Source organism: Balaenoptera borealis (assembly GCF_965194805.1).
Source record: "Balaenoptera borealis genome assembly, chromosome: 19".
NCBI classification, from domain to species: domain Eukaryota; kingdom Metazoa; phylum Chordata; class Mammalia; order Artiodactyla; family Balaenopteridae; genus Balaenoptera; species Balaenoptera borealis.
Window position 1 is genome coordinate 50,504,698 of NC_138878.1, and position 18,847 is coordinate 50,523,544.

The 18,847-nt window shown below is 40.1% G+C and overlaps 1 protein-coding gene across 4 annotated transcripts in view; it reads left to right on the top strand.

The window, feature by feature from the left end:
• TDRD12 (tudor domain containing 12) overlaps nt 1–18,847 on the top strand; it is an 81,904-nt gene that overhangs the window by 34,561 nt on the left and 28,496 nt on the right. For all 4 annotated transcript variants that reach the window (XM_082366452.1, XM_082366451.1, XM_082366449.1 and 1 more), the window contains 13 exons: nt 2,910–3,007; nt 4,446–4,522; nt 7,382–7,462; nt 8,877–8,937; nt 9,280–9,387; nt 11,540–11,725; nt 13,335–13,491; nt 13,974–14,101; nt 15,792–15,983; nt 16,229–16,357; nt 17,252–17,369; nt 17,973–18,112; nt 18,246–18,466. In XM_082366452.1, coding sequence (XP_082222578.1) covers nt 2,910–3,007; nt 4,446–4,522; nt 7,382–7,462; nt 8,877–8,937; nt 9,280–9,387; nt 11,540–11,725; nt 13,335–13,491; nt 13,974–14,101; nt 15,792–15,983; nt 16,229–16,357; nt 17,252–17,369; nt 17,973–18,112; nt 18,246–18,466 — 1,696 coding nt within the window. The remainder of the gene's footprint in view (nt 1–2,909; nt 3,008–4,445; nt 4,523–7,381; nt 7,463–8,876; nt 8,938–9,279; nt 9,388–11,539; nt 11,726–13,334; nt 13,492–13,973; nt 14,102–15,791; nt 15,984–16,228; nt 16,358–17,251; nt 17,370–17,972; nt 18,113–18,245; nt 18,467–18,847) is intronic.

An 18,847-nucleotide genomic window follows, 5' to 3' on the forward strand; every position in this document is an offset into this window, starting at 1 on the left:
TATTTTTTTGTTTAAAACCAGACATGATATACTGGGTGAAAAGTAGGACTTTAGAGAAATGGTTGTAATACATGATGTAGAGGAAGGGTAAGCAGTCTATAATGCTACGATTAGATCTCCATCTTTGCGAGCCTGTGCCCCTGGGCTGTGACCTTCACATGTGCTTTTCAGTCCTCCACCTCTCCTGCTTTAGGGGGGACAGGATGGCTGGAGGAGGTAGATAGGTAGAGTGGGGTATTTCCCCTCCCCCAAGGCTATTAGTCTCTGGTAAAGCCCCAGTAGTTTAGGCTCTGGTTAGTTTCTCCTGAGGCCCAGCCTTGTTGAGGACAGAATGCTGTGGCATATTTCAAATTGGTTAATTTTCCCCTCCCCTGCTGGCAGCCCCAAGGGGATTGTTATATGATCTTCACTATGAGAACCTGGTAGAGTTCCAGTAGGTAAGATTCACAAAAGTGTTGGGGGCCTCCTGGAATTGTTAACTTACTTTCCCACCCTGAGCCTCCAGGAAATGGTCAATTACAGTTCAGATTTTCCTGCTCCAGTGCTGGTTCCTGTGGAGATTTCTGCTGACCTCAGTTGTGACTCTCTGTTTCGCCCGTCTGTCTCTCCAGTTGTGGGGGAAGAGGTTTGCCCTGCAACCTCATTTTTTAGGTCAGATCTAATAAGAGTTGTTATTTTTCAGTTGGATTAGCTTTTTACTTATTGTTATGATGGAGTGGTGAATTCCAAACTCCTTACATGCTGGAATCAAAACTGGAAGTTAAATTGAGTTTTTGATTTTTTTTAAAATTTATTTATTATTTATTTATTTTTGGCTGTGTTGGGTCTCCGTTTCTGTGTGAGGGCTTTCTCTAGTTGCGGCAAGCGGGGGCCACTCTTCATTGCGGTGCGCGGGCCTCTCACTATTGCGGCCTCTCTTGTTGCGGGGCACAGGCTCCAGACGCGCAGGCTCAGTAGTTGTGGCTCACGGGCCTAGTTGCTCCGCGGCGTGTGGGATCCTCCCAGACCAGGGCTCGAACCTGTGTCCCCTACATTGGCAGGCAGATCCTCAACCACTGCGCCACCAGGGAAGCCCCCTGGAAGTTAAATTGAGTTTTGAAATGTAAGATTGGTAAATATAAGATTACAGCATTTATTTTTTCTTGGAGATTCTAATCGCTTTTCTTTTTCCTGCTTATATTATCTATCTTTATTGACTCCTTAAGTTGTTCCAGATTCTCAGTTGGGTATTATATATCTGTATGACTTGAATCTTTTAAAATTTATTAAACGTGTATTATGACCCAGAATATGGTCTCACTTGGAAAAGGCTGTGTGTGTACTTGAGAAGAATATATGTGCTGCTGTTGTTGGGGAGAACGTTACATAAAGGTCAGTTACGTCATGTTGGTTGATAGTGTTGTTCAGGTCTTCTCCGTCTTTATTGATTTTTTTTGTCAACCGGTCTATCAACTGCTGAAGGAGGGGTGTTGATATCTCCAACTTTGCAATTGTTTTATTTTTGTCTCCTTTCAGTTCTATCAGTTTCTGTTTCATGTATTTCGAAGCTGTTACTTAGGTACATGAAAGTTTAGAACTTTTATGTCCTCTTGATGAATTGATCTGTGTCATTATTAAATGACACTTTTATCTCAGATAATATTCTTTGATCTGAAGTCTGCTTTGTCTCAGCTGGGGCTGTCATCTGAAATACGTATAGTGGCCTTTCCATGTGGTTGCTTGGGCTTCCTCACAGCGTGACGGCTGGGTTTCAGAAGTGAGCATCAAAGAGAGCAAGTCATAAGTATATGATGTTTTTGTGGTCTAGCTTTGGAAGTCCCATAACACCCCTTCCATGTCTACAAGCCCACCCAGGCAATCGGGAAAGGAGTATGAGCTCATCTCTCTGTGGCAGAAGTGTGAAAGTCACATTGTAAGAACAGCATGTGTTGGGAGTCACGTTGTGACCTTCTTTGCAAAATAGATTCTGCCAAGTTGGGAAAATAAATTATGGTTAATTTTTAGCCATTAAAGAAATTTTTAAAACAGTTTTTAATAATAAGGGTTGAAACAAGATTTTTAAATTTAATCCCCTCAAGTAAAGTATAGCACAAAATCCTATTCCAGGGCTTCCCTGGTGGCGCAGTAGTTAAGAGTCTGCCTGCCAGTGCAGGGGACACAGGTTCGAGCCCTGGTCCGGGAAGATCCCACATGTCGCGGAGCAACTAGGCCCGTGCGCCACAGCTGCTGATCCTGTGCTCTGGAGCCCGCGAGCCACAACTCCTGAAGCCCCCGCGCCTAGAGCCCGTGCTCCGCAACAAGAGAAGCCACTCCAATGAGAAGCCCTCACACCACAACAAAGAGTAGCCCCCGCTCACCGTAACTAGAGAAAGCACGCGCACAGCAATGAAGACCCAACGCAGCTAAAAATAAATAAATTAAATTAAATTTTAAAAAATCCTATTCCATAACAATTTTATATATTAAGGTTTTACAATAGTACATTTTTTTAGTATAATCCTTTTTTTTCTTAAAGGTTTTTTTTGGGGGGGTGCTGTGTTGTGTCTGTTGTTCTGCGCGGACTTTTTCTAGTTGTGGTGAGTGGGGGCTACTCTTGGTTGTGGTGAGCGGTCTTCTCATTGCGGTGGCTTCTCTTGTTGCAGAGCACGGGCTCTGTGCACCCAGGCTTCAGGAGTTGTGGCTTGTGGGCTCTGGAGCGCAGACTCAGTAGTTGGGGCACATGGGCTTAGTTGCTCCGCGGCATGTGGGATCTTCCCGGACCAGGGCTTGAACCCCTGTCCCCTGCATTGGCAGGCAGATTCTTAACCGCTGCGCCACCAGGGAAGCCCTAGTATAATCCTTTTTGTCCTATTTTCTATTTATTAATAACACTTTCTAAGATAATTTTTATTACTATTTGTATTTTGCAGATACAGCTATAAAATGTAATATGGATTCACTGAGAGATTCACCCCAAAAAAAATCAGAAAAGAAACAACAGTGCATCTCCTTAAAAGATGTAAATAAGGTGGTATTTTTAAATGTTCATTAAATACAAAGTTCATATAATGTTCATTTTAGAATATTCTCCTTTAAAATCTACTAGGAACCAAAAATATGGCTGTGATAGTTTCATTCATGAAAAAATATAAGTTTACATGTTTGCTCTGTTTCAAAAGAACAGGGTAACTCCAGCTCCTCCCTTGTCAAGTCCTTGTTCTTTTTTTTTTTTTTTAACTTTAGTAGCTTAACACAACAAAACTTTATTTTGCAGTCATACAATATGCGTTCTTGAAGCAGGGGGATGTTCTGCTCCACATAATCCTTACTCAAGGACCTGGGTTCATCACCTAGGACATCATAATCGTAGTGGCGGGGGATGAGGGGAAAAGAGAATTATGAACCTGCTATAAAGTCCTTCTACCCAGAAGTGACACATGTCACTTCTGATCACTTCTGATTATGTATCATTGGTTAAAGCAAGTCATATGATCATGTAACTGCAAAGGGTCATAGAAGTACATTCCTGCTGATTAGCCAGAAGGAGAACTGGAAATAATTAATGAGCTGCAATGTTTACTGTTATCTCCCAGAGATATTACTAAGTGAAAAGAAAAAGCATGCTTTATTCTTCATGTTAAAAAACATGTTACATATACTATATACTCTTGAAATGCATTGAGTATTTCTGCAAGTCCATGTTGAAAATAAGGAGATAGCTCTAGGTAGGCATAGAAAACCTGGGTGGTTTAATTTTCTTGAAGGCTTAATTTTCACTGTATATGATTTTGTATTTTATGTATTTCATACCAGATGCATGTATTATCTACTAAAAACATGTATTTAAAAACAAACAAAAATAAAAGGCATGCCCTTTGACCCTAAAACAAAGGGCAATATAAGAAATTTACCTGAATTTGCTTTCCCTTGAATAAAATGATGTGAGGGTTTCCCAAAAGGAATATGTGAGTCCGGAAGAGACTTTTATAAATTACTTAAATTTATAAAGATTTAGTAATCATGGCTTATAAATAAAATTTCCAAGTGGGAGACACTTTTAAACTCAAATCCTTGTTCTTGGCTTACTGACCACTCTACAAAATTGGGTGTTTATTCTCATTTTAACAAGGGTGTAAAAATCTGGAATTATGGGACACTCTGATAGTTAAGGTCAAGTCTAACCTGTCCCTCCAGGTCTTTTGAAAAGACAGGTGAAAATAATTCCAGGACATTTTAAATACTGATTATATGAAAAGGCAGCTGCCTGCTATTTAGACATTTCAATCTAGTGGTTATAGCAGTGGCATAATCACCCAGCTCTCCAGTTCTTGGTCTCTTCATATCTGTGTTGCCTGAATGTTATCTGGGATGGTTGTCTATGAGAATATCTCCCATGGAATTTTGGTTCCTCAAGAATGTATATCATGTTAGCATAATTATTCTTTCTGAAAAAAAATTTTTTACAGTGTGCTGAATCTTCAGTGTATTGGCCAATGAAAAGAGGCATAACCATATATGCCGATCCAGATATACCAGCAGCAAGGTATGATTTGAAAACCAGTGTAATTGACTAAAGACTTAAGTATAATATTGTTTTATACAGCATTCTATAAGATTGATGATAGAAGAATATTCAATTTCAAAAAAAGAGTGACCTTGGAAATATCGATTAAACATATATTAATTTAAAATTAAAATGTTTGACAACTGGCTAGCAGCACAGTTGACCAAAAAGTGGTAGTGATTCTCGTCTCCTTGTTACCTTATCAGACAAAGTTGTGTCTGTAAGGCAGGTCCAGTGACATTGTCTTGATGTAAAGGATGGGTAAATGAGGGCCAGATGACAGTTCAAGTTGGTGGAAAGCAAAGAATGGTCTGTTATATTTTTGAAGATGAGCATCAAAGACTTTGTAACCCTGTCCTCATCAAGATCCATGTCAGTGATACTAATGAGATCACAGAAAGGATGTATTGTCATGTTATACATTTCACATATAGTGTAAGATCTTAAAATGGGAAGCTTCCATTTCTCCCCTTCTGGACTTCATGCTAGTGTTGTCATACATTTTATGTATACATGTGTTATAAATGCTGGAATCTATTATTGTTTGTATTTAAACAGTGATTTTTCTTTTAGAGGGATTTAAATAAGTAATAATAAAAATTATCTTATTGTATTTACCTATGTAGTTACCATCCATGCTTTTCACTTTCTGTGTAGATGCAGATTTCCATCTGGTACCATTTTCCTTCTACCTGAAGGACTTCCTTTACTATTTCTTGTATTATGGGTCTGCTGGTGATGAATTCTTTCAGCTTTTGTATGTTTGAAAAAATATTTTAGCTTCATTAAAAAAACAAAATCTTTGCTAGGATAGAATTCAAGGTTTAAATTTCTTTTTCCCTTTGTTTTAAAGGTGTTGCTCCACCATCTGCTTGCTCATATTGTTCCCAGTGCAAAATCTACCATCCTCTTTTTTCTTTGTTCCTCTGTTTGCAACATGTCTTTTTCCTCTGCTTTTAAGAGTTTCTCTTTATTGCTGGTTTGAACAATTTAATTATTGTATCACATGTCTTGGTGTAGTTTTGCTCACGTTTCTTATGCTTGGGGTTCATTAAGGTTCTTCATTTGTAGGTTTCTGTCTTTTCATCAAATTTGGTAAGTATTCAGCTATTATTCTACAAATATTTTTTCTGCACTCATCTCTTTCTGCTCTCCTTTTGAGACTCTTATGAGACAAATGTCCCTGAGGGTCTGTTCATTTTTTCAACCTTTTCTTCTTGCTGTTTGTCATATTAATAATTCTGCTGATCTGTGTTTAATTGACTCTTCTGTCATCTCCACTTTGCTAATAAGCCCATCCAGTGAATTTTTTATTTGATGTATTATATTTCATAATTAAATAAAATTTTTATTTAATTTTTTTCTAATCTGTATTTTTTTGCTGAGAAGAAAGGAAGGTTCTTATCATTCCTTTCAACAGTGCTCACCTTTCCTTTTCTAATGGAGCATGGTTATCATAGCTGCTTGATAACTCACACTTCTGAGCTGCGCTGGGGTTGGCACCTGTTGATTATCTTTTCTCTCTACAGTCTATCTGATTTTCCTGATTCTTTGTATGTCAGGTAATTTTGGATTGCATTCCGGATATTTTGGATATTATGGTATGAGACTCTGGTTTAGAATCCTCTGGAGAATGTTGACTTTGTTGTTTTTGTTGTTTGTTTTAGCAGGAGGTCATCACTTCCTTAAGGTTCAGACCTCAAACTCTGTCTCACTTGCCGTGGGTGGTGATTGCGGCACTGTTTCCAAGTCTTTGGTACACTGTTTTGGGTTTGTTCTGAATATGCTCAACTTGGGGTGAGCGTGGGACTTCTTTTGGGGCCATAAACAGAAATAAGGGATTCCCCCCTCCACCCAGCTCTCCATCTCTTTTTTTTTTCCAGGATTTTCCTCACATTCGCCATATTCTAGATGCTCTCTCTCCCTGTTCCTCTGACCATATAGATGGTTTCTTGTGGAGAAGCTACCATGCAGTTCTGTGTGACTGGGGCTGCTTGTGTAATAAAACAGCAATAGAAATAAGAGAGGGAAAAAGAGGGGGATTTTCCTTGTACAGGCTTTAGACTACTGGGTCCCTATTTCCTGGTTCCTTAGAGGGAGGGAGAAGTTTTCTCTCAGGGTTTTAAGTGACCGCACTGCCATTACCACTGCAGCATGCAGCTCCGTGATCAGAGCTGCCCTTGGGGCAGGGCCAGGAGAGGAAAAGAGGAGAGAAAGTCGGGATTCCTTACATCTTCTGGTTTAAGGCCCTTCTCTGTTCTCTGGCTTGAAATACAGCCGGCCCTCCTTATTCACAGCTCCTGCATCCGCACTGACACAGGTCCCTTGGGTACGGAGGGCCGACTGTTCTACACCATCTTCTGTGAGCATCCGTGGATTTCGGTATCCGCAGGGCTCCTGGAACCAGTCCCCTGTAGATACTAAGGGATGACGGTAGAGAGTTTCTCTCAGGGTTCTTGACGTCTGCATCTTCAGCGCCATTCTGCAACTCAGGCTGCCCTCAGCCCAACACCAAGAGAAAGCCAGGAAACTCTCCATAGCTCTGGTGGCTTTTCACATTTTGACTTCTCTCCGCTGTAGTTGCGTACTTCATCCCAAGTTTCTAGTTGTAATCAGTAAGGAAGAGAGGATGTAGTGGGCTTGCTCCTTCTTGGCAGCCCCAGGACTGTCAAAATGGTTTTCATACTCAGAGGACTCAGTTGCAGTTCTCACAGAATTTACTTAACTTGATCAGCTTATTCCAGTGGAACTTCTTACATTTTCTCCCAGAAAATAACGGTATTTTGAGGTTTGGGATAAATGGGTTCAGAAATTTTAATAAATATTTTTGATTTCTAGTGCTTTATGTCAGAAGTCAAATGAGAAACCACTTAGATTGGCTGAGAAGAAAGAATACAATGAGAAGAACGGCTGTGTGAAGTACGGATTTTTTTCTTGGCCTAAAGTTTTAATTGAAATAATTGTAAAAAAAAGTATAAGCAGGAAGAGTTTAAATATGATTTTATTATTAATTTCAAACCTGCATTCCCATAAAGTAAATAAATATATATACACACAAGTTAGTTTTTTCTTTTCCATTTACTAGAGTAGATCTTTCTGTTTAAAGCTTTGTTCCACTGTAAATAGTCATTCTCTACCTCCTGTTCCTGATTCTCTTGTCAAGTGAACAGTTATATGAAACAAATAATATATAGTCGATCTTTTGGGGCTGTTGATTTTATATGGGTTGGTGCTTGCTTGCTTCCCAGTTTTCTGATGTTAAATAGATCTGCCACCTGCTGGAGAAACTGTTTAATTATTTGCAGTGTAGAACTTCAGGATTTTTTTTTTTTTTTTTTTTTTGTCCTGCCAGATTCACAAAGTATTCACTTACAAGGTGTTAACAATAGAGTGATCACTTCATTTTATACCTGTTTAATCCACAAAATATTTTCATACCGATTTTTATGATTTCTTACCCTACTAGCTTAAAAACACTCTTACATTCCAAGTAACTGTGGCTGCTCTGAAACCACCAGAGTGACAAAGTGTTTAAGACAGTTCAGAAGCGGGTAGGTTGTACTGTGTCCACTAACTGGCCTGAGATGACTGGGGAGAGGGTGTTGACCCGACAGCCATTATGGTGTCCCGGCTTCCCAGAGGCCACTCTGTGGCCCTGTGATGTCCCCTTGCCCAGCAGGAGGTCCTCACCGTGTCCAGGGCCGAGGGCTCTGAAGGCTGCCATGGAGCCCGTGGATCTGGGGGTGGCTGTTAATGTGCCAGAGTTGACATCCTCTTACCCAGGCATCCCTCCACCTAACACCTGAAAGTCGTGGTGCTACAACAGGTTATTTTCCTTGGAACCAAAGACCTTGCGTTATCCATGCAGCTCATTTCTTTTAGCTACATGCCCTTGACTTAGAACCCACTGGTGAAATGACATCAGTTATTCTATCAGTCTATGGTGGGTTCCAGGGAACCTTGAAGTGATTAAAGATCGAACAGCAAAAAAGGAAGGAGGCAGTGGGTTTCTTAGAAGAAACATGAGATGACCTAGTGATCATGCAGTCTTTCTCCATGTCCAGAGCAAGTGGTCCTGGGATTGGCAGTGCTGTGTCCACAGAGCAGGGCCCGGTGCGGGAGGGAGAGGGGGCAAGCATGAGACTGGCAAGACCCCCATGGCCCCTTACGTAGCAATAGACAAGGCAAAACAGAACAAGCAGTAACGTCATAGCCATGCCTTGGGAGACAGAGTTCATTTTACCTCTATCAAGGAAGAATTAGAATAATAGCTCAACTGAAGAAATATAAACACTCCTTTTTTCTTCAAATTATCCTTTTAATTATTTTACAGATTATTGCAGTTTCTAAATCCTGATCCTTTGAGAGCCGATGGAATCTCTGATCTGCAGCAGGTATGGCAAACACCCGCAAGAGAAAGAAAACTGTTTACTTTTTAAATCCTTCCCCTTCCTCCCTCTAGATTTGAGATATGAAGAGAAACTCCTTGCATGGAGGACTTTGCCTGAAGACATCCTTTTAGAAATTATCTAATGAATTATTGCTTTAGAGACATGGCTCTTTTGGGTAGTGGATAATCTTCCTTTTATTTTGGTAATTTTGATGGGTTTTTATAAGCATATAAACTTAGGGTTTTTCACCGAAACCAAACTCTTATATCTTCTTTATTTCCATAAAGTTCTTGGTATTCTGTGCTAACACCGCAGGGCAGAGCCATCTAACATCTGTGTTCTTAGTTGCAGAAGCTGAGGTCGGGCTCCCGGCTGCCCTTGGTCGTTCTGCGGACCAGGGTGGAGCCCTGCTTGTCCATCAACACGGCGCCACTCTCGGCAGACCTGAAAAAGGTGACGGGGCTCAGACCAGACTTGTGAAGGAGTACTGACCTGCTCTGACGTAGAAAGATTTTTAATAAAACAGTTTTAAGTTTGCATTTATATAATTTCTTTGCTTTTGAAATTTTCTTTTAAGATTTTATTATTAATTTCTCGTTTATTCTTAAAGTCCAGGTTAACTTCTTATTAGTGAATAATTCTTTTGTGGAGAAACCTAAGTGCTTTTCTGAAATAAGTTTTCAAATGCACCTCTGAAAAGGGGCTTAGAAAGAGCACAAGTAGTCAGGGCAATTAGAATGTACTTCTTAGTATTCTTTTCAGAATTGCTTTATAGACCTGTGGTTTCACTTAGATCATCAGTTTAGATCATAAATCTTTATCTACTTCCCTCTTGATATTGAAAAAAAGTAAAAAAACAAAAACCCAAAACTACAAGGATGAATAGAATGAGCGCGGAGCCTTTATTGGACAAGAAATGTTTACAGGCTTTTGGAAGACAGAAAAGAAGCAGCCGAGGATGGCTGACCACCTGAGGGAGGAGTGACATGGGGAGGACAGTGAACTCCCTGCCTCATTTCCTGAACATCTTCAGCCAGTTTCTCAGGAAGGAGATTGGAGGCTCTGTTTGGAGAAACTGAACGGCCCTAGAGAATGACCTTGCGGTGATGCTGTTTCTGAATCCTCACAGTAAAAATGCACGCTTGCTGCCTGTCCCCCTGCAGTGGTGTGACGCTCACATAGTGACGAGCTCTGCCTGCCTGCGGATATAGTCAGCTTTCAGTGTCCTCGATGTGAGCAGACATCAGGGATCCTTGGACATTGGAAGAAAGCCTTAACCTAGGGGAAAAAAAAAAAAAAACTCTGAAAGAAACAAACAATGTTAGGAGTGGAAGAAAACATTAGAAAATAGATATCCTTAGAGATAAGGGAAGATATTGCTTGGATTTAACAATAATAGGGTGCTATTAAGAAAAGAAAAAGGAACAGTCAGAGATAAAAAGGGCTCTTAGAAATTAAAAATGCTATAGAAATAAAAAACAGTAGATATGAGAGGTAAAATAGAAGTTAACAATCAGAAAGTAGAACACAAAGACAAAGAGAGGGAAATGGGGGGAAAAGAGAATTTGAGGGTCAATTTGAGGTCTCCTATCTGAGTGGGATTTCTAGAAAGAATGACGGCAGAGGACCGAAAATTCTGAGAATAACACATGGACACTTTCCTTACTTAGTGGATATGACTTCCTAAATTATGAGAGTTTGCCGACCGCAGACCCAGCACAACCGAGGAGCAAGAGTGTAGACACGCTGCTGTGAAGCATCTGAGCTGGAGGGATTCAGAGACCGTGAAAGCTTCCAGAGAGAAGAAACCCATCCCACGGCGGGGTCGGTAACCAGGATGACTTCAGACTTCTCCACGGTTCACCAGAGGAGCAGTGACTCCACAATTCTCGTGAAAAGTTATTTCCAGCCTAGAGGTCTGTACTCAGAGCATTACTGAAGTGTAAAGATAGAATGGAGACATTTTCGCACGTGCAGAATCTCAAATTTCCTTCCCCTGTACCCTTTGTCGAGAAGCTACCAAAATTTGTTCTCCACCAAACCAAGAAATTCAACCGAGAAAGTTGCAGCAAAAAGGGTGATGTTGCAGGGGGATCCCAGTCCCGAGTGCAGCTGGGGTTCAGGGCCAGGGGATAAGACCTTCAGAGAGAGGACGGTGCTGATCAGTTCAGCCTGTTGGCAGATCTCATCAGGGTGGCTGGAGAACTCTCCTCTGTGGAACATTTGGGAGGTTTCGATGACAGCGAATTACATAGAAAAATAAGCAAACAAAGGCAAGTTTTTAAAAAACTTTATAAGTGGAGCTGATGCACCAGCAGTTGGTCAGGAGGAGGAGAAGCCACGTCTTGGCTCTGGTGAGCATTAAGCGCCTGGTGCTTCAACAGACTGCTGATTGGATCCTTTCAGTTTGGAGCCCAGAAAAGCAAGAGTCTTTGAGCAGGAGTTTGCCGCTGGAAAAGATTCAGGGGGGACTTACTAAGTTAGGTCTTGGAAACTACCAGATTAAGCAATGTATACTCGTTATTGGGGTAAAGTGAGCAATGAGAAGGAGTTTATTAGTTTTCTGGGCTTTATTGTTGTTTTGGTTGTTGTTGCTGTTTTGTAGGCTCTTCAGAGAAATAAGTTTCCGGGCCCCAGCCACACTGAATCTTACTCTTGGCCTCCCATAGCACGTGGCTGTGACGTGGTGGTCATTTCTCATTGTGGAAATGACCCTTTGTTGTACCTTCCACCACTGCTTACGATTTTGCAAACAACGGGCTGCTACAAGTCATTACCGAGTAGAAATGGAGTAAGTTGAAGACATTTTTGTTTAACAACAAAGTGGATTAAATATTTATTTTAAATTTGACACCTAACCTTTGGTCAAGTTTAAGTTACATTAAAACTGGCAGAGCAGAGACCGTCCTATGAGAAACTCTTTTCTCAACACAGTCACTGATTCTCTCACACTGATTCTTACCGAGAACCCCTAGTTGTGAGCCATCGGCTGAGTTGGGAGAGTCCTGGCTTTTAGTGATGACTGTACAGTTTATAGGATTATCTCACTGATTCGATTTGCCTAATTATCATGGCAAACCCTTGAGATGGTCAGGCTGTGTATTGTTTTCACTATTTTATAGGTGAGAAAATTAAGCTCATGAAAAATTACTGGTAAAAGTTCTTACCTGCTGACAAGTGTGACAAGAAGTGGGATTTGAATTTAGAATTTCTGTCATCTTGTCCCTATTCTTTAAATTATTTTCACAGAACCCCACACTGTTTTATAATCCCACTTTATTTTTCCCACTCATAAGAATCAGATAATAGCTGAGAAGGATGATGGAAAGGAAAGAAATTGGATGTGAGGGTCAAATGATGGTGAGGGGTTTTGGCTGTTAGGTGAACTGATGTGTATGAGACCCATCTCAGATCTTCTCCCAAGATACACTACAGATGGTTCCATCACTCATTGTAAGGTGAAAAATAGCAGTACAAAAGACAATTAGAATTTCATCTTAGAAAAGATACTAGTTTATTTTTCTGATTATGCCGTGTAGTTTAATGAGTTCTCTTTGGAAATCTGTGTTGGCTATGTTATGATGTATTGACTTAATAATATTAAATGGATACATTTATATCACTCAGTCAGGTAGCAGCTGAGCCCACTGACGAGATGCAGCTTGTGTTGAGATAGACCCCTGGCCAGGCCAGAAAGGAAGGTCCAGGTCTGCCCCTTGTGTCCATTCTGCTTTTTCTGCATCTCCAGGGTCAGTCTGCATTTAGGCGTGAGCCCTGGAAGCTGGCGCTTGCCTGCATCTGCATAAAAGAAAGAGGAGACTCATTCTTGTCTTCAGTTAATTGAGGGCATGTGTCCAGGAAGGTGTTTGGCAGGCAGATATCGAGAGATATCTGTGCGATAGTGGAGGCCAGGGGTCAGATGGTGCAATAGGGAACTTAATCTCCTAAGGAAGCGATGTTAACCTTTTTCAAGGCCCCTTTCAGGAGGCAGTTCATCCTTGTGCTTGGGAGCAGGAGGTCTGGAGCCAGATTGCCTGGCTTTAAATCCTGCTTCTACTGAATATTAGCTGTGCAGCCTTGGGCAGCAAACTTCACCTTTCTGTCCCTTAGGCTCCTCATCTGTGAAATGAGGTAGTAATAGGTCTCACCCTGTAAGGGGACTTTAAGGACTAAATGATTTAATACTTGTGCATAGTTTAAGCCCTAGCAGAATCTGAGTCAGTGTGTCTGAATCCATTCTAATGAAATGATATTTTGACTTTTCTGACCTGCCTGACAGTGATGATAGCAAAAACTTGTAGTGCTTACTCTGTACAGGGAGATGTTCTGCATGCTTTACATACACTGTCTTTGATTCTTAACCTTTGTCCAAAATTGTGTGAATTTATTTGTCTTTGCAGCCTCTGGCAGTCATCGTGTGCCCTGGGTGGAAAAAGGCCCAGTTAATTTTTGAATTATTGGGAGACTATAGCGTGTCCTCCAGGCCTGTTCATCCCGTGGTATTAACAATCGGACTCCACAAAGACGAAGCCAAAAATATGAAGCTTCCAAGGGGGTGTAAGCATCCTTTCCAAGCTGTTTGGTTTTCCCTAGAGAACGCAGTGGAAGCCTGCTCAGGCAGACCTGGGAGCCAACACTGACCCCGGGCTTGTGTGATGATCAGCCAGACCTCACTTGTCAATTACCGATCAGCGTAGGTGGTGAAGGTTTACTCTTGGCTTAACATCTGTTTTACTGAGAAAACTAAGCCTTTTCATTCATTTATCAACTATTTATTAAACACTTACTGTTTATTAGCTGTTGACTAAAACCACCCCCTGCCTTTCAGGAGCTCAGAACCTGGTGGGAACGCAGGTATTTAGTCAGACAGCACAGGGGCAGCCTGGGCAGGCCTCTTCTCACACCCACCTGAGCAAGAAACACAGGGTTTATTTCATTGAAAGGCATTTCTAGAAAGTATGTGGAATCTTAGCAAAGGAAATGTTAGAAAAACCTGGGGAAAATCTAAGGCGTTAACTGTGTTTTCTTTTAAAATGTAGGCAATGTAATTGTTACGACACCACATAGCCTCCTGAGACTTCTCAAATATCAAAGCTTGTTATTTCTTAGACTCTGTCACCTGATTTTGGATGAGGTGGAAGTATTATTCTCTGAAGCTAATGAACAAGTAAGTATGGCATTTATTTAGATGTCATTACTACGCAGAAATATATATATATTTTATATATATATATGTAAAATTAAAGTCTTTTAGGAGTCAGGAAACGTGTCTAGTTGGGAAGAAGCTGGTTAATCTAAAACATTTTTCCCTTTAACTGCTGTAATTAAGAGGAGAGAACGTTTATCTGAATTTTCTACCCAATGTTGAAGTTCTCTTTGAAGAGCAAAATTTCTTTCCCAGGGAAATTTTCTAAAATAATCAATATTTTTCTGGTTATGTAAGCAATAATTTTATTTTAGAAAATTTGAGAAATAGAGAAGAACACTTGAAAAACCCCAACATCCATAATCTTATGCTCAGAGGTAACCACTGTTACGATTTTAGAGTATTTCTTTCCTTTTTGTAATTCCTGTGTCTATTGATACATATAGTTAATAATATCAGGACCTTATTTTATGTATTAGTTTGTAACTTGCATTTCAGTGAACAGCATTGTGATTATTGCTACTAACTGTTCTCTAGCATGATTGTTACTGGCCGTGTGGTATTGAACCCTGTGGACATAACATAATTTATTTTCTGATTGTCTAATATTTGGACACTTAGCATCATTTGTGTGTATGTGTGTAGCTGAAGAAACATCTTTTTGCACATGTTTTCTTAGGATAAATTCCTAGGAAGGGGATTAATGGATCAAAGGCTATGAATTCTTTTTTGTTGTTGTTGTTTTTTTTTTTTTTTTTTTTGGCTGTGTTGGGTCTTCGTTTCTGTGCGAGGGCTTTCTCTAGTTGTGGCAAGCGGGGGCCACTGTTCATCGCGGTGCACGGGCCTCTCACTATCGTGGCCTCTCTTGTTACAGAGCACAGGCTCCAGACGCGCAGGCTCAGTAGTTGTGGCTCACGGGCCCAGTTGCTCCGCGGCATGTGGGATCTTCCCAGACCAGGGCTCGAACCCGTGTGCCCTGCATTGGCAGGCAGATTCTCAACCACTGCACCACCAGGGAAACCCCAAAGGCTATGAATTCTTCTAAGGCACTTGTTGGAAGCAGTGTAACATGAAGATCAGGAGCATTCCTTTGGGAGCAGCAGTGGCCCCAAGGTCAAGCCCAGGCTTTGTTACTTACTGACTGTCTCAGTTCTTATTTGCAAAGCTAGTATCTGGAACACTGCCTTGTTCAGTGGCACTCTGAAAGTGTAGATGGGTTTGCACTCCCTCTGGCAGTGTGCCTCCGTGCCACACTGCCTGCACCCCTGGCAGTAGGAGGCCCTCGTCCAGCTTTCTTTTCTAGGCTGATTGTTACACGTGGCATCTGATTTGCTTAATCTGTATTTCCTTGATTACTTTGTTAAATTGAGCATTAATTCATACTGGCCATTTGTACCCATTCTTCTAGGAGCTGCTTGTTCATTTCCTTCGCTTGTTTTCTTTCACTGGGATCATCTTTTTCTAACTAGTTTGTAGAAGTTTTTATATAAGGCTGTTCATCCTTTGTTACCGGTGTTGCCCGTATTTACCTAGATGTTTGTTTTAATTTTGTCTGTACATAAACATTTTTCCTTTTTAGTTTTTTCTTTTGCTTTCATGTTTAAAGACCTTTCCCACTCTGAGAACGGAAAATATACATTCCTTACCTTTTATGTTCTAATTATTAGTTTCTTTTGAAATAAAAATGAAATTAATTATGCTGATTTTTTAGATATTTCCTATATTAGATAACTTTAAAAAAAATATTGAAGTTGAAGAAAGAGAATCTGCCCCACATCAGATTGTTGCAGTTGGAGTTCATTGGAACAGACATATAGAGCAGTTAATCAAAGAGTTCATGAACGACCCCTACATTGTGATCACAGCCATGGAGGAGGCTGCCCTCTATGGCAGCGTCCAGCAGGTAAAGAGTCCTGGGTGTGTGTGGTAGGGGGGTTGGTGAGCACAAGCAAGTAACCTTTATTCATGGCCTAATATTAAAAGATTATAGCATTAATTTCACATACAAATCTGTAATTGTGTATTTAAATTTATATTGTTTTTCTATATCTTCTTTTCTATTAAAATTATGACTTTGCCATAAAAAGTAAAACTGGAGCACCTTGAACATTTTTTAAAAATCCCACTGTTTCTGCATTTCATTAACAGGTAGTACATCTTTGCCTGGAATGTGAAAAGACCTCTACTTTACTCCAAACGCTTGATTTCGTTCCAAGTCAGGCACAAAAGACCTTGATCTTCACCGGTTCTGTAGCTGAAACAGAAATAGTGTGTAAGGTGAGCCCTTCCACACATGAAACGTTCTTACTGCTTGTTTAAACTGTGGTTGAATCTTGAGTCACCAGAGAATTACTTGGGGTAGTTACGTATTTGACAGGGAAGTAAAATTTTACAAGTTCAGTATCAGTCAGAATGGGCTCTGCCACAGAGCACTGGTGGCAGTAACAAAGGACAGCAGGAGGCCTGACACTGAGAGGAGGAGCCAGGCGTGTGGGAGGAGCCTTCCCACGGAAGCCAATGGTCCACAAGGGGAACCTGGCAGAGCATGAAAAGGATCTGGTTCATGAAGAAGTGCCAACATCTTCTGAACCCTCTATTTAAGAAAACAGAGACGATAATGCTAAAATATATCATCATTTAGCCAGAAAAGCCAAATAAATTGGCTAAAGATTTATTTAATCTAACTGTATATAAATTAATGCTAATGTGTAGAAATGAGGCCAAATACAAAAGAATCAGTAGTGCATCCACCTTTAGCAAAAATGAACTAGCAGGTATAGTGAAAAACAACAGTACCCTCTTGACAATAGTACCATAAATTTCATGTATACGTATACATATCTCTACAGATAATCTGTGTAGGTAAATATACATACACACAAGTATGTATACATGCACATATATGTATGTACATGTTATTTTAAAAGGAAGGAAAATAGTTCTAGCAAAATAATGTGTGCTTCACTGGAGCAAGTTTTTAGATATAAACCGTAGAATTTTGAAAATATATTTCTTTAAATTTACAACCATTTCATTCTTAGAATTAGTGGATCAGTGAGGTAAGACCCTCACAGATAATTTTAAATGATTTGTATCGATAATTATTGATGAAAAATTATCTTCAAGCTTATGTTCCTGACTGTGAACTGGCCCCTTTGGTTTCATCTTTAGGTAGTAGAAAGCAGTTCCATATTTTGCTTGAAAATGCATAAAGAAATGATTTTTAATTTAAAAAGTGTTTCAGAACAGTGGAAGAAGAAGTTAAGTTCTGGTTCTCACATTGTATTAGGTAAGTATTTTAATTTCTACTTGTATTTAGAGAAGGCTGAGCTAATAGGAATTATGTCTTCAATTCGTTAATTTATTTACCTCTTCTCCAAATTTCTCGTCATTTCCCAGATTTATTGAGAATGTATTAGTAATGTGAATTTCAAAGTGAAAATTAACCTTGACTAAGATTTTGATACTGAGGTGGTATCCAAGTGTCTCAGGTTCGTAGGCAGCGGCCCTTGGTCTAGCCGTGCTCCCTGCAATTCCAGCTTAAGGATCACTGTCGTATGTATATGCCTATGATGAAGCGTGTTGTAAATGATTGTTAAATTTAATATTGGAAATATAAAAGTCAAAATGTATAAAATAAGTGAAAACCATATGGGCAGCCAAGAGTTGTAATAGAGGCATTTTTCGAGTTAAAAAGGAGACCACTTTTCTCTGGAATTTAATTACTGGGCTTTGAAATTTTGGGAAAAGAAATGGGAAGGAAGTTTCTTTACATCTGAAAAGTAAAATGCAGTAAAGAAATGTTTTGAAGTATGGTTCCTGGAATTGTTCTGCAAAGTATGTGCAGTAAAATTCCAGCTTCATTTGAAATTGTCCAAATCCTTTTCTCCAGCCTTAACAGATGATTGCATACCACTCTTGGCCATCACTGATGCCACGTGTGTGATTCACTTCAACTTTCCTTCCTCACCAAAAATTTTTGGTGGACGCCTGTATTGCATGTCTGATCGTTTTCAGAGTGTAGCTGAACAGGTTTGATTGATTTATATTATCATTTAATATTTCACTGGCATTTTCCACATAATGACAAATTCAGAGTCCAGAAAGTTTTATCATTTAGACTGGTATGGATGATCCACTTCCTTTATTCACTCCCAATTTTAAGGGTTCTCCTGCAGAACAGGGAGATAAAAAAACCAAATCTGTATTGCTGCTGACGGAGAGAAATGCCTGCCACGCAGTTGGTGTCCTGCGCTACTTGGAGCGAGCAGGTACCAAGATTCCTTCAGAGCTGTACGAGTTTACTGCAGGGGTTCTGGAAGCCAAAGAAGATAAAAAAGCCAGAAGCCCTCTTTGTCCGTATCTTAAGGCTTTTGGTTTTTGCAAGTAAGCCAGTCATCTTTTTTATAACTGACATGTAACATAACAGTAAACTGCACAGATGATAAGTTTACAGCTTGATGATTGTTATATGCGTATGCAACCCATGTGAGCTACTACCCAGCTCTGAGGGAGCCCCTGCAAGATCCCCTCCTGCTCCTTCCCAATTTGCTCTTCCTCCAGAAGTAACCACCCTTATTCTCTCTACCAGCATTGACTAACTTTGCTTGTTTTAGAATTTTATATAAATGGAATTGTAGTGTGCTCAATCTATCAATACTGTCTGTGGCATTCATCCATGTTGTTGCACGTATTGGTATTTTATTTATTTATTTATTTTGTGGCTCAGAATTCTATTGTGTGGGGACTTGCCTGGTGGTCCAGTGG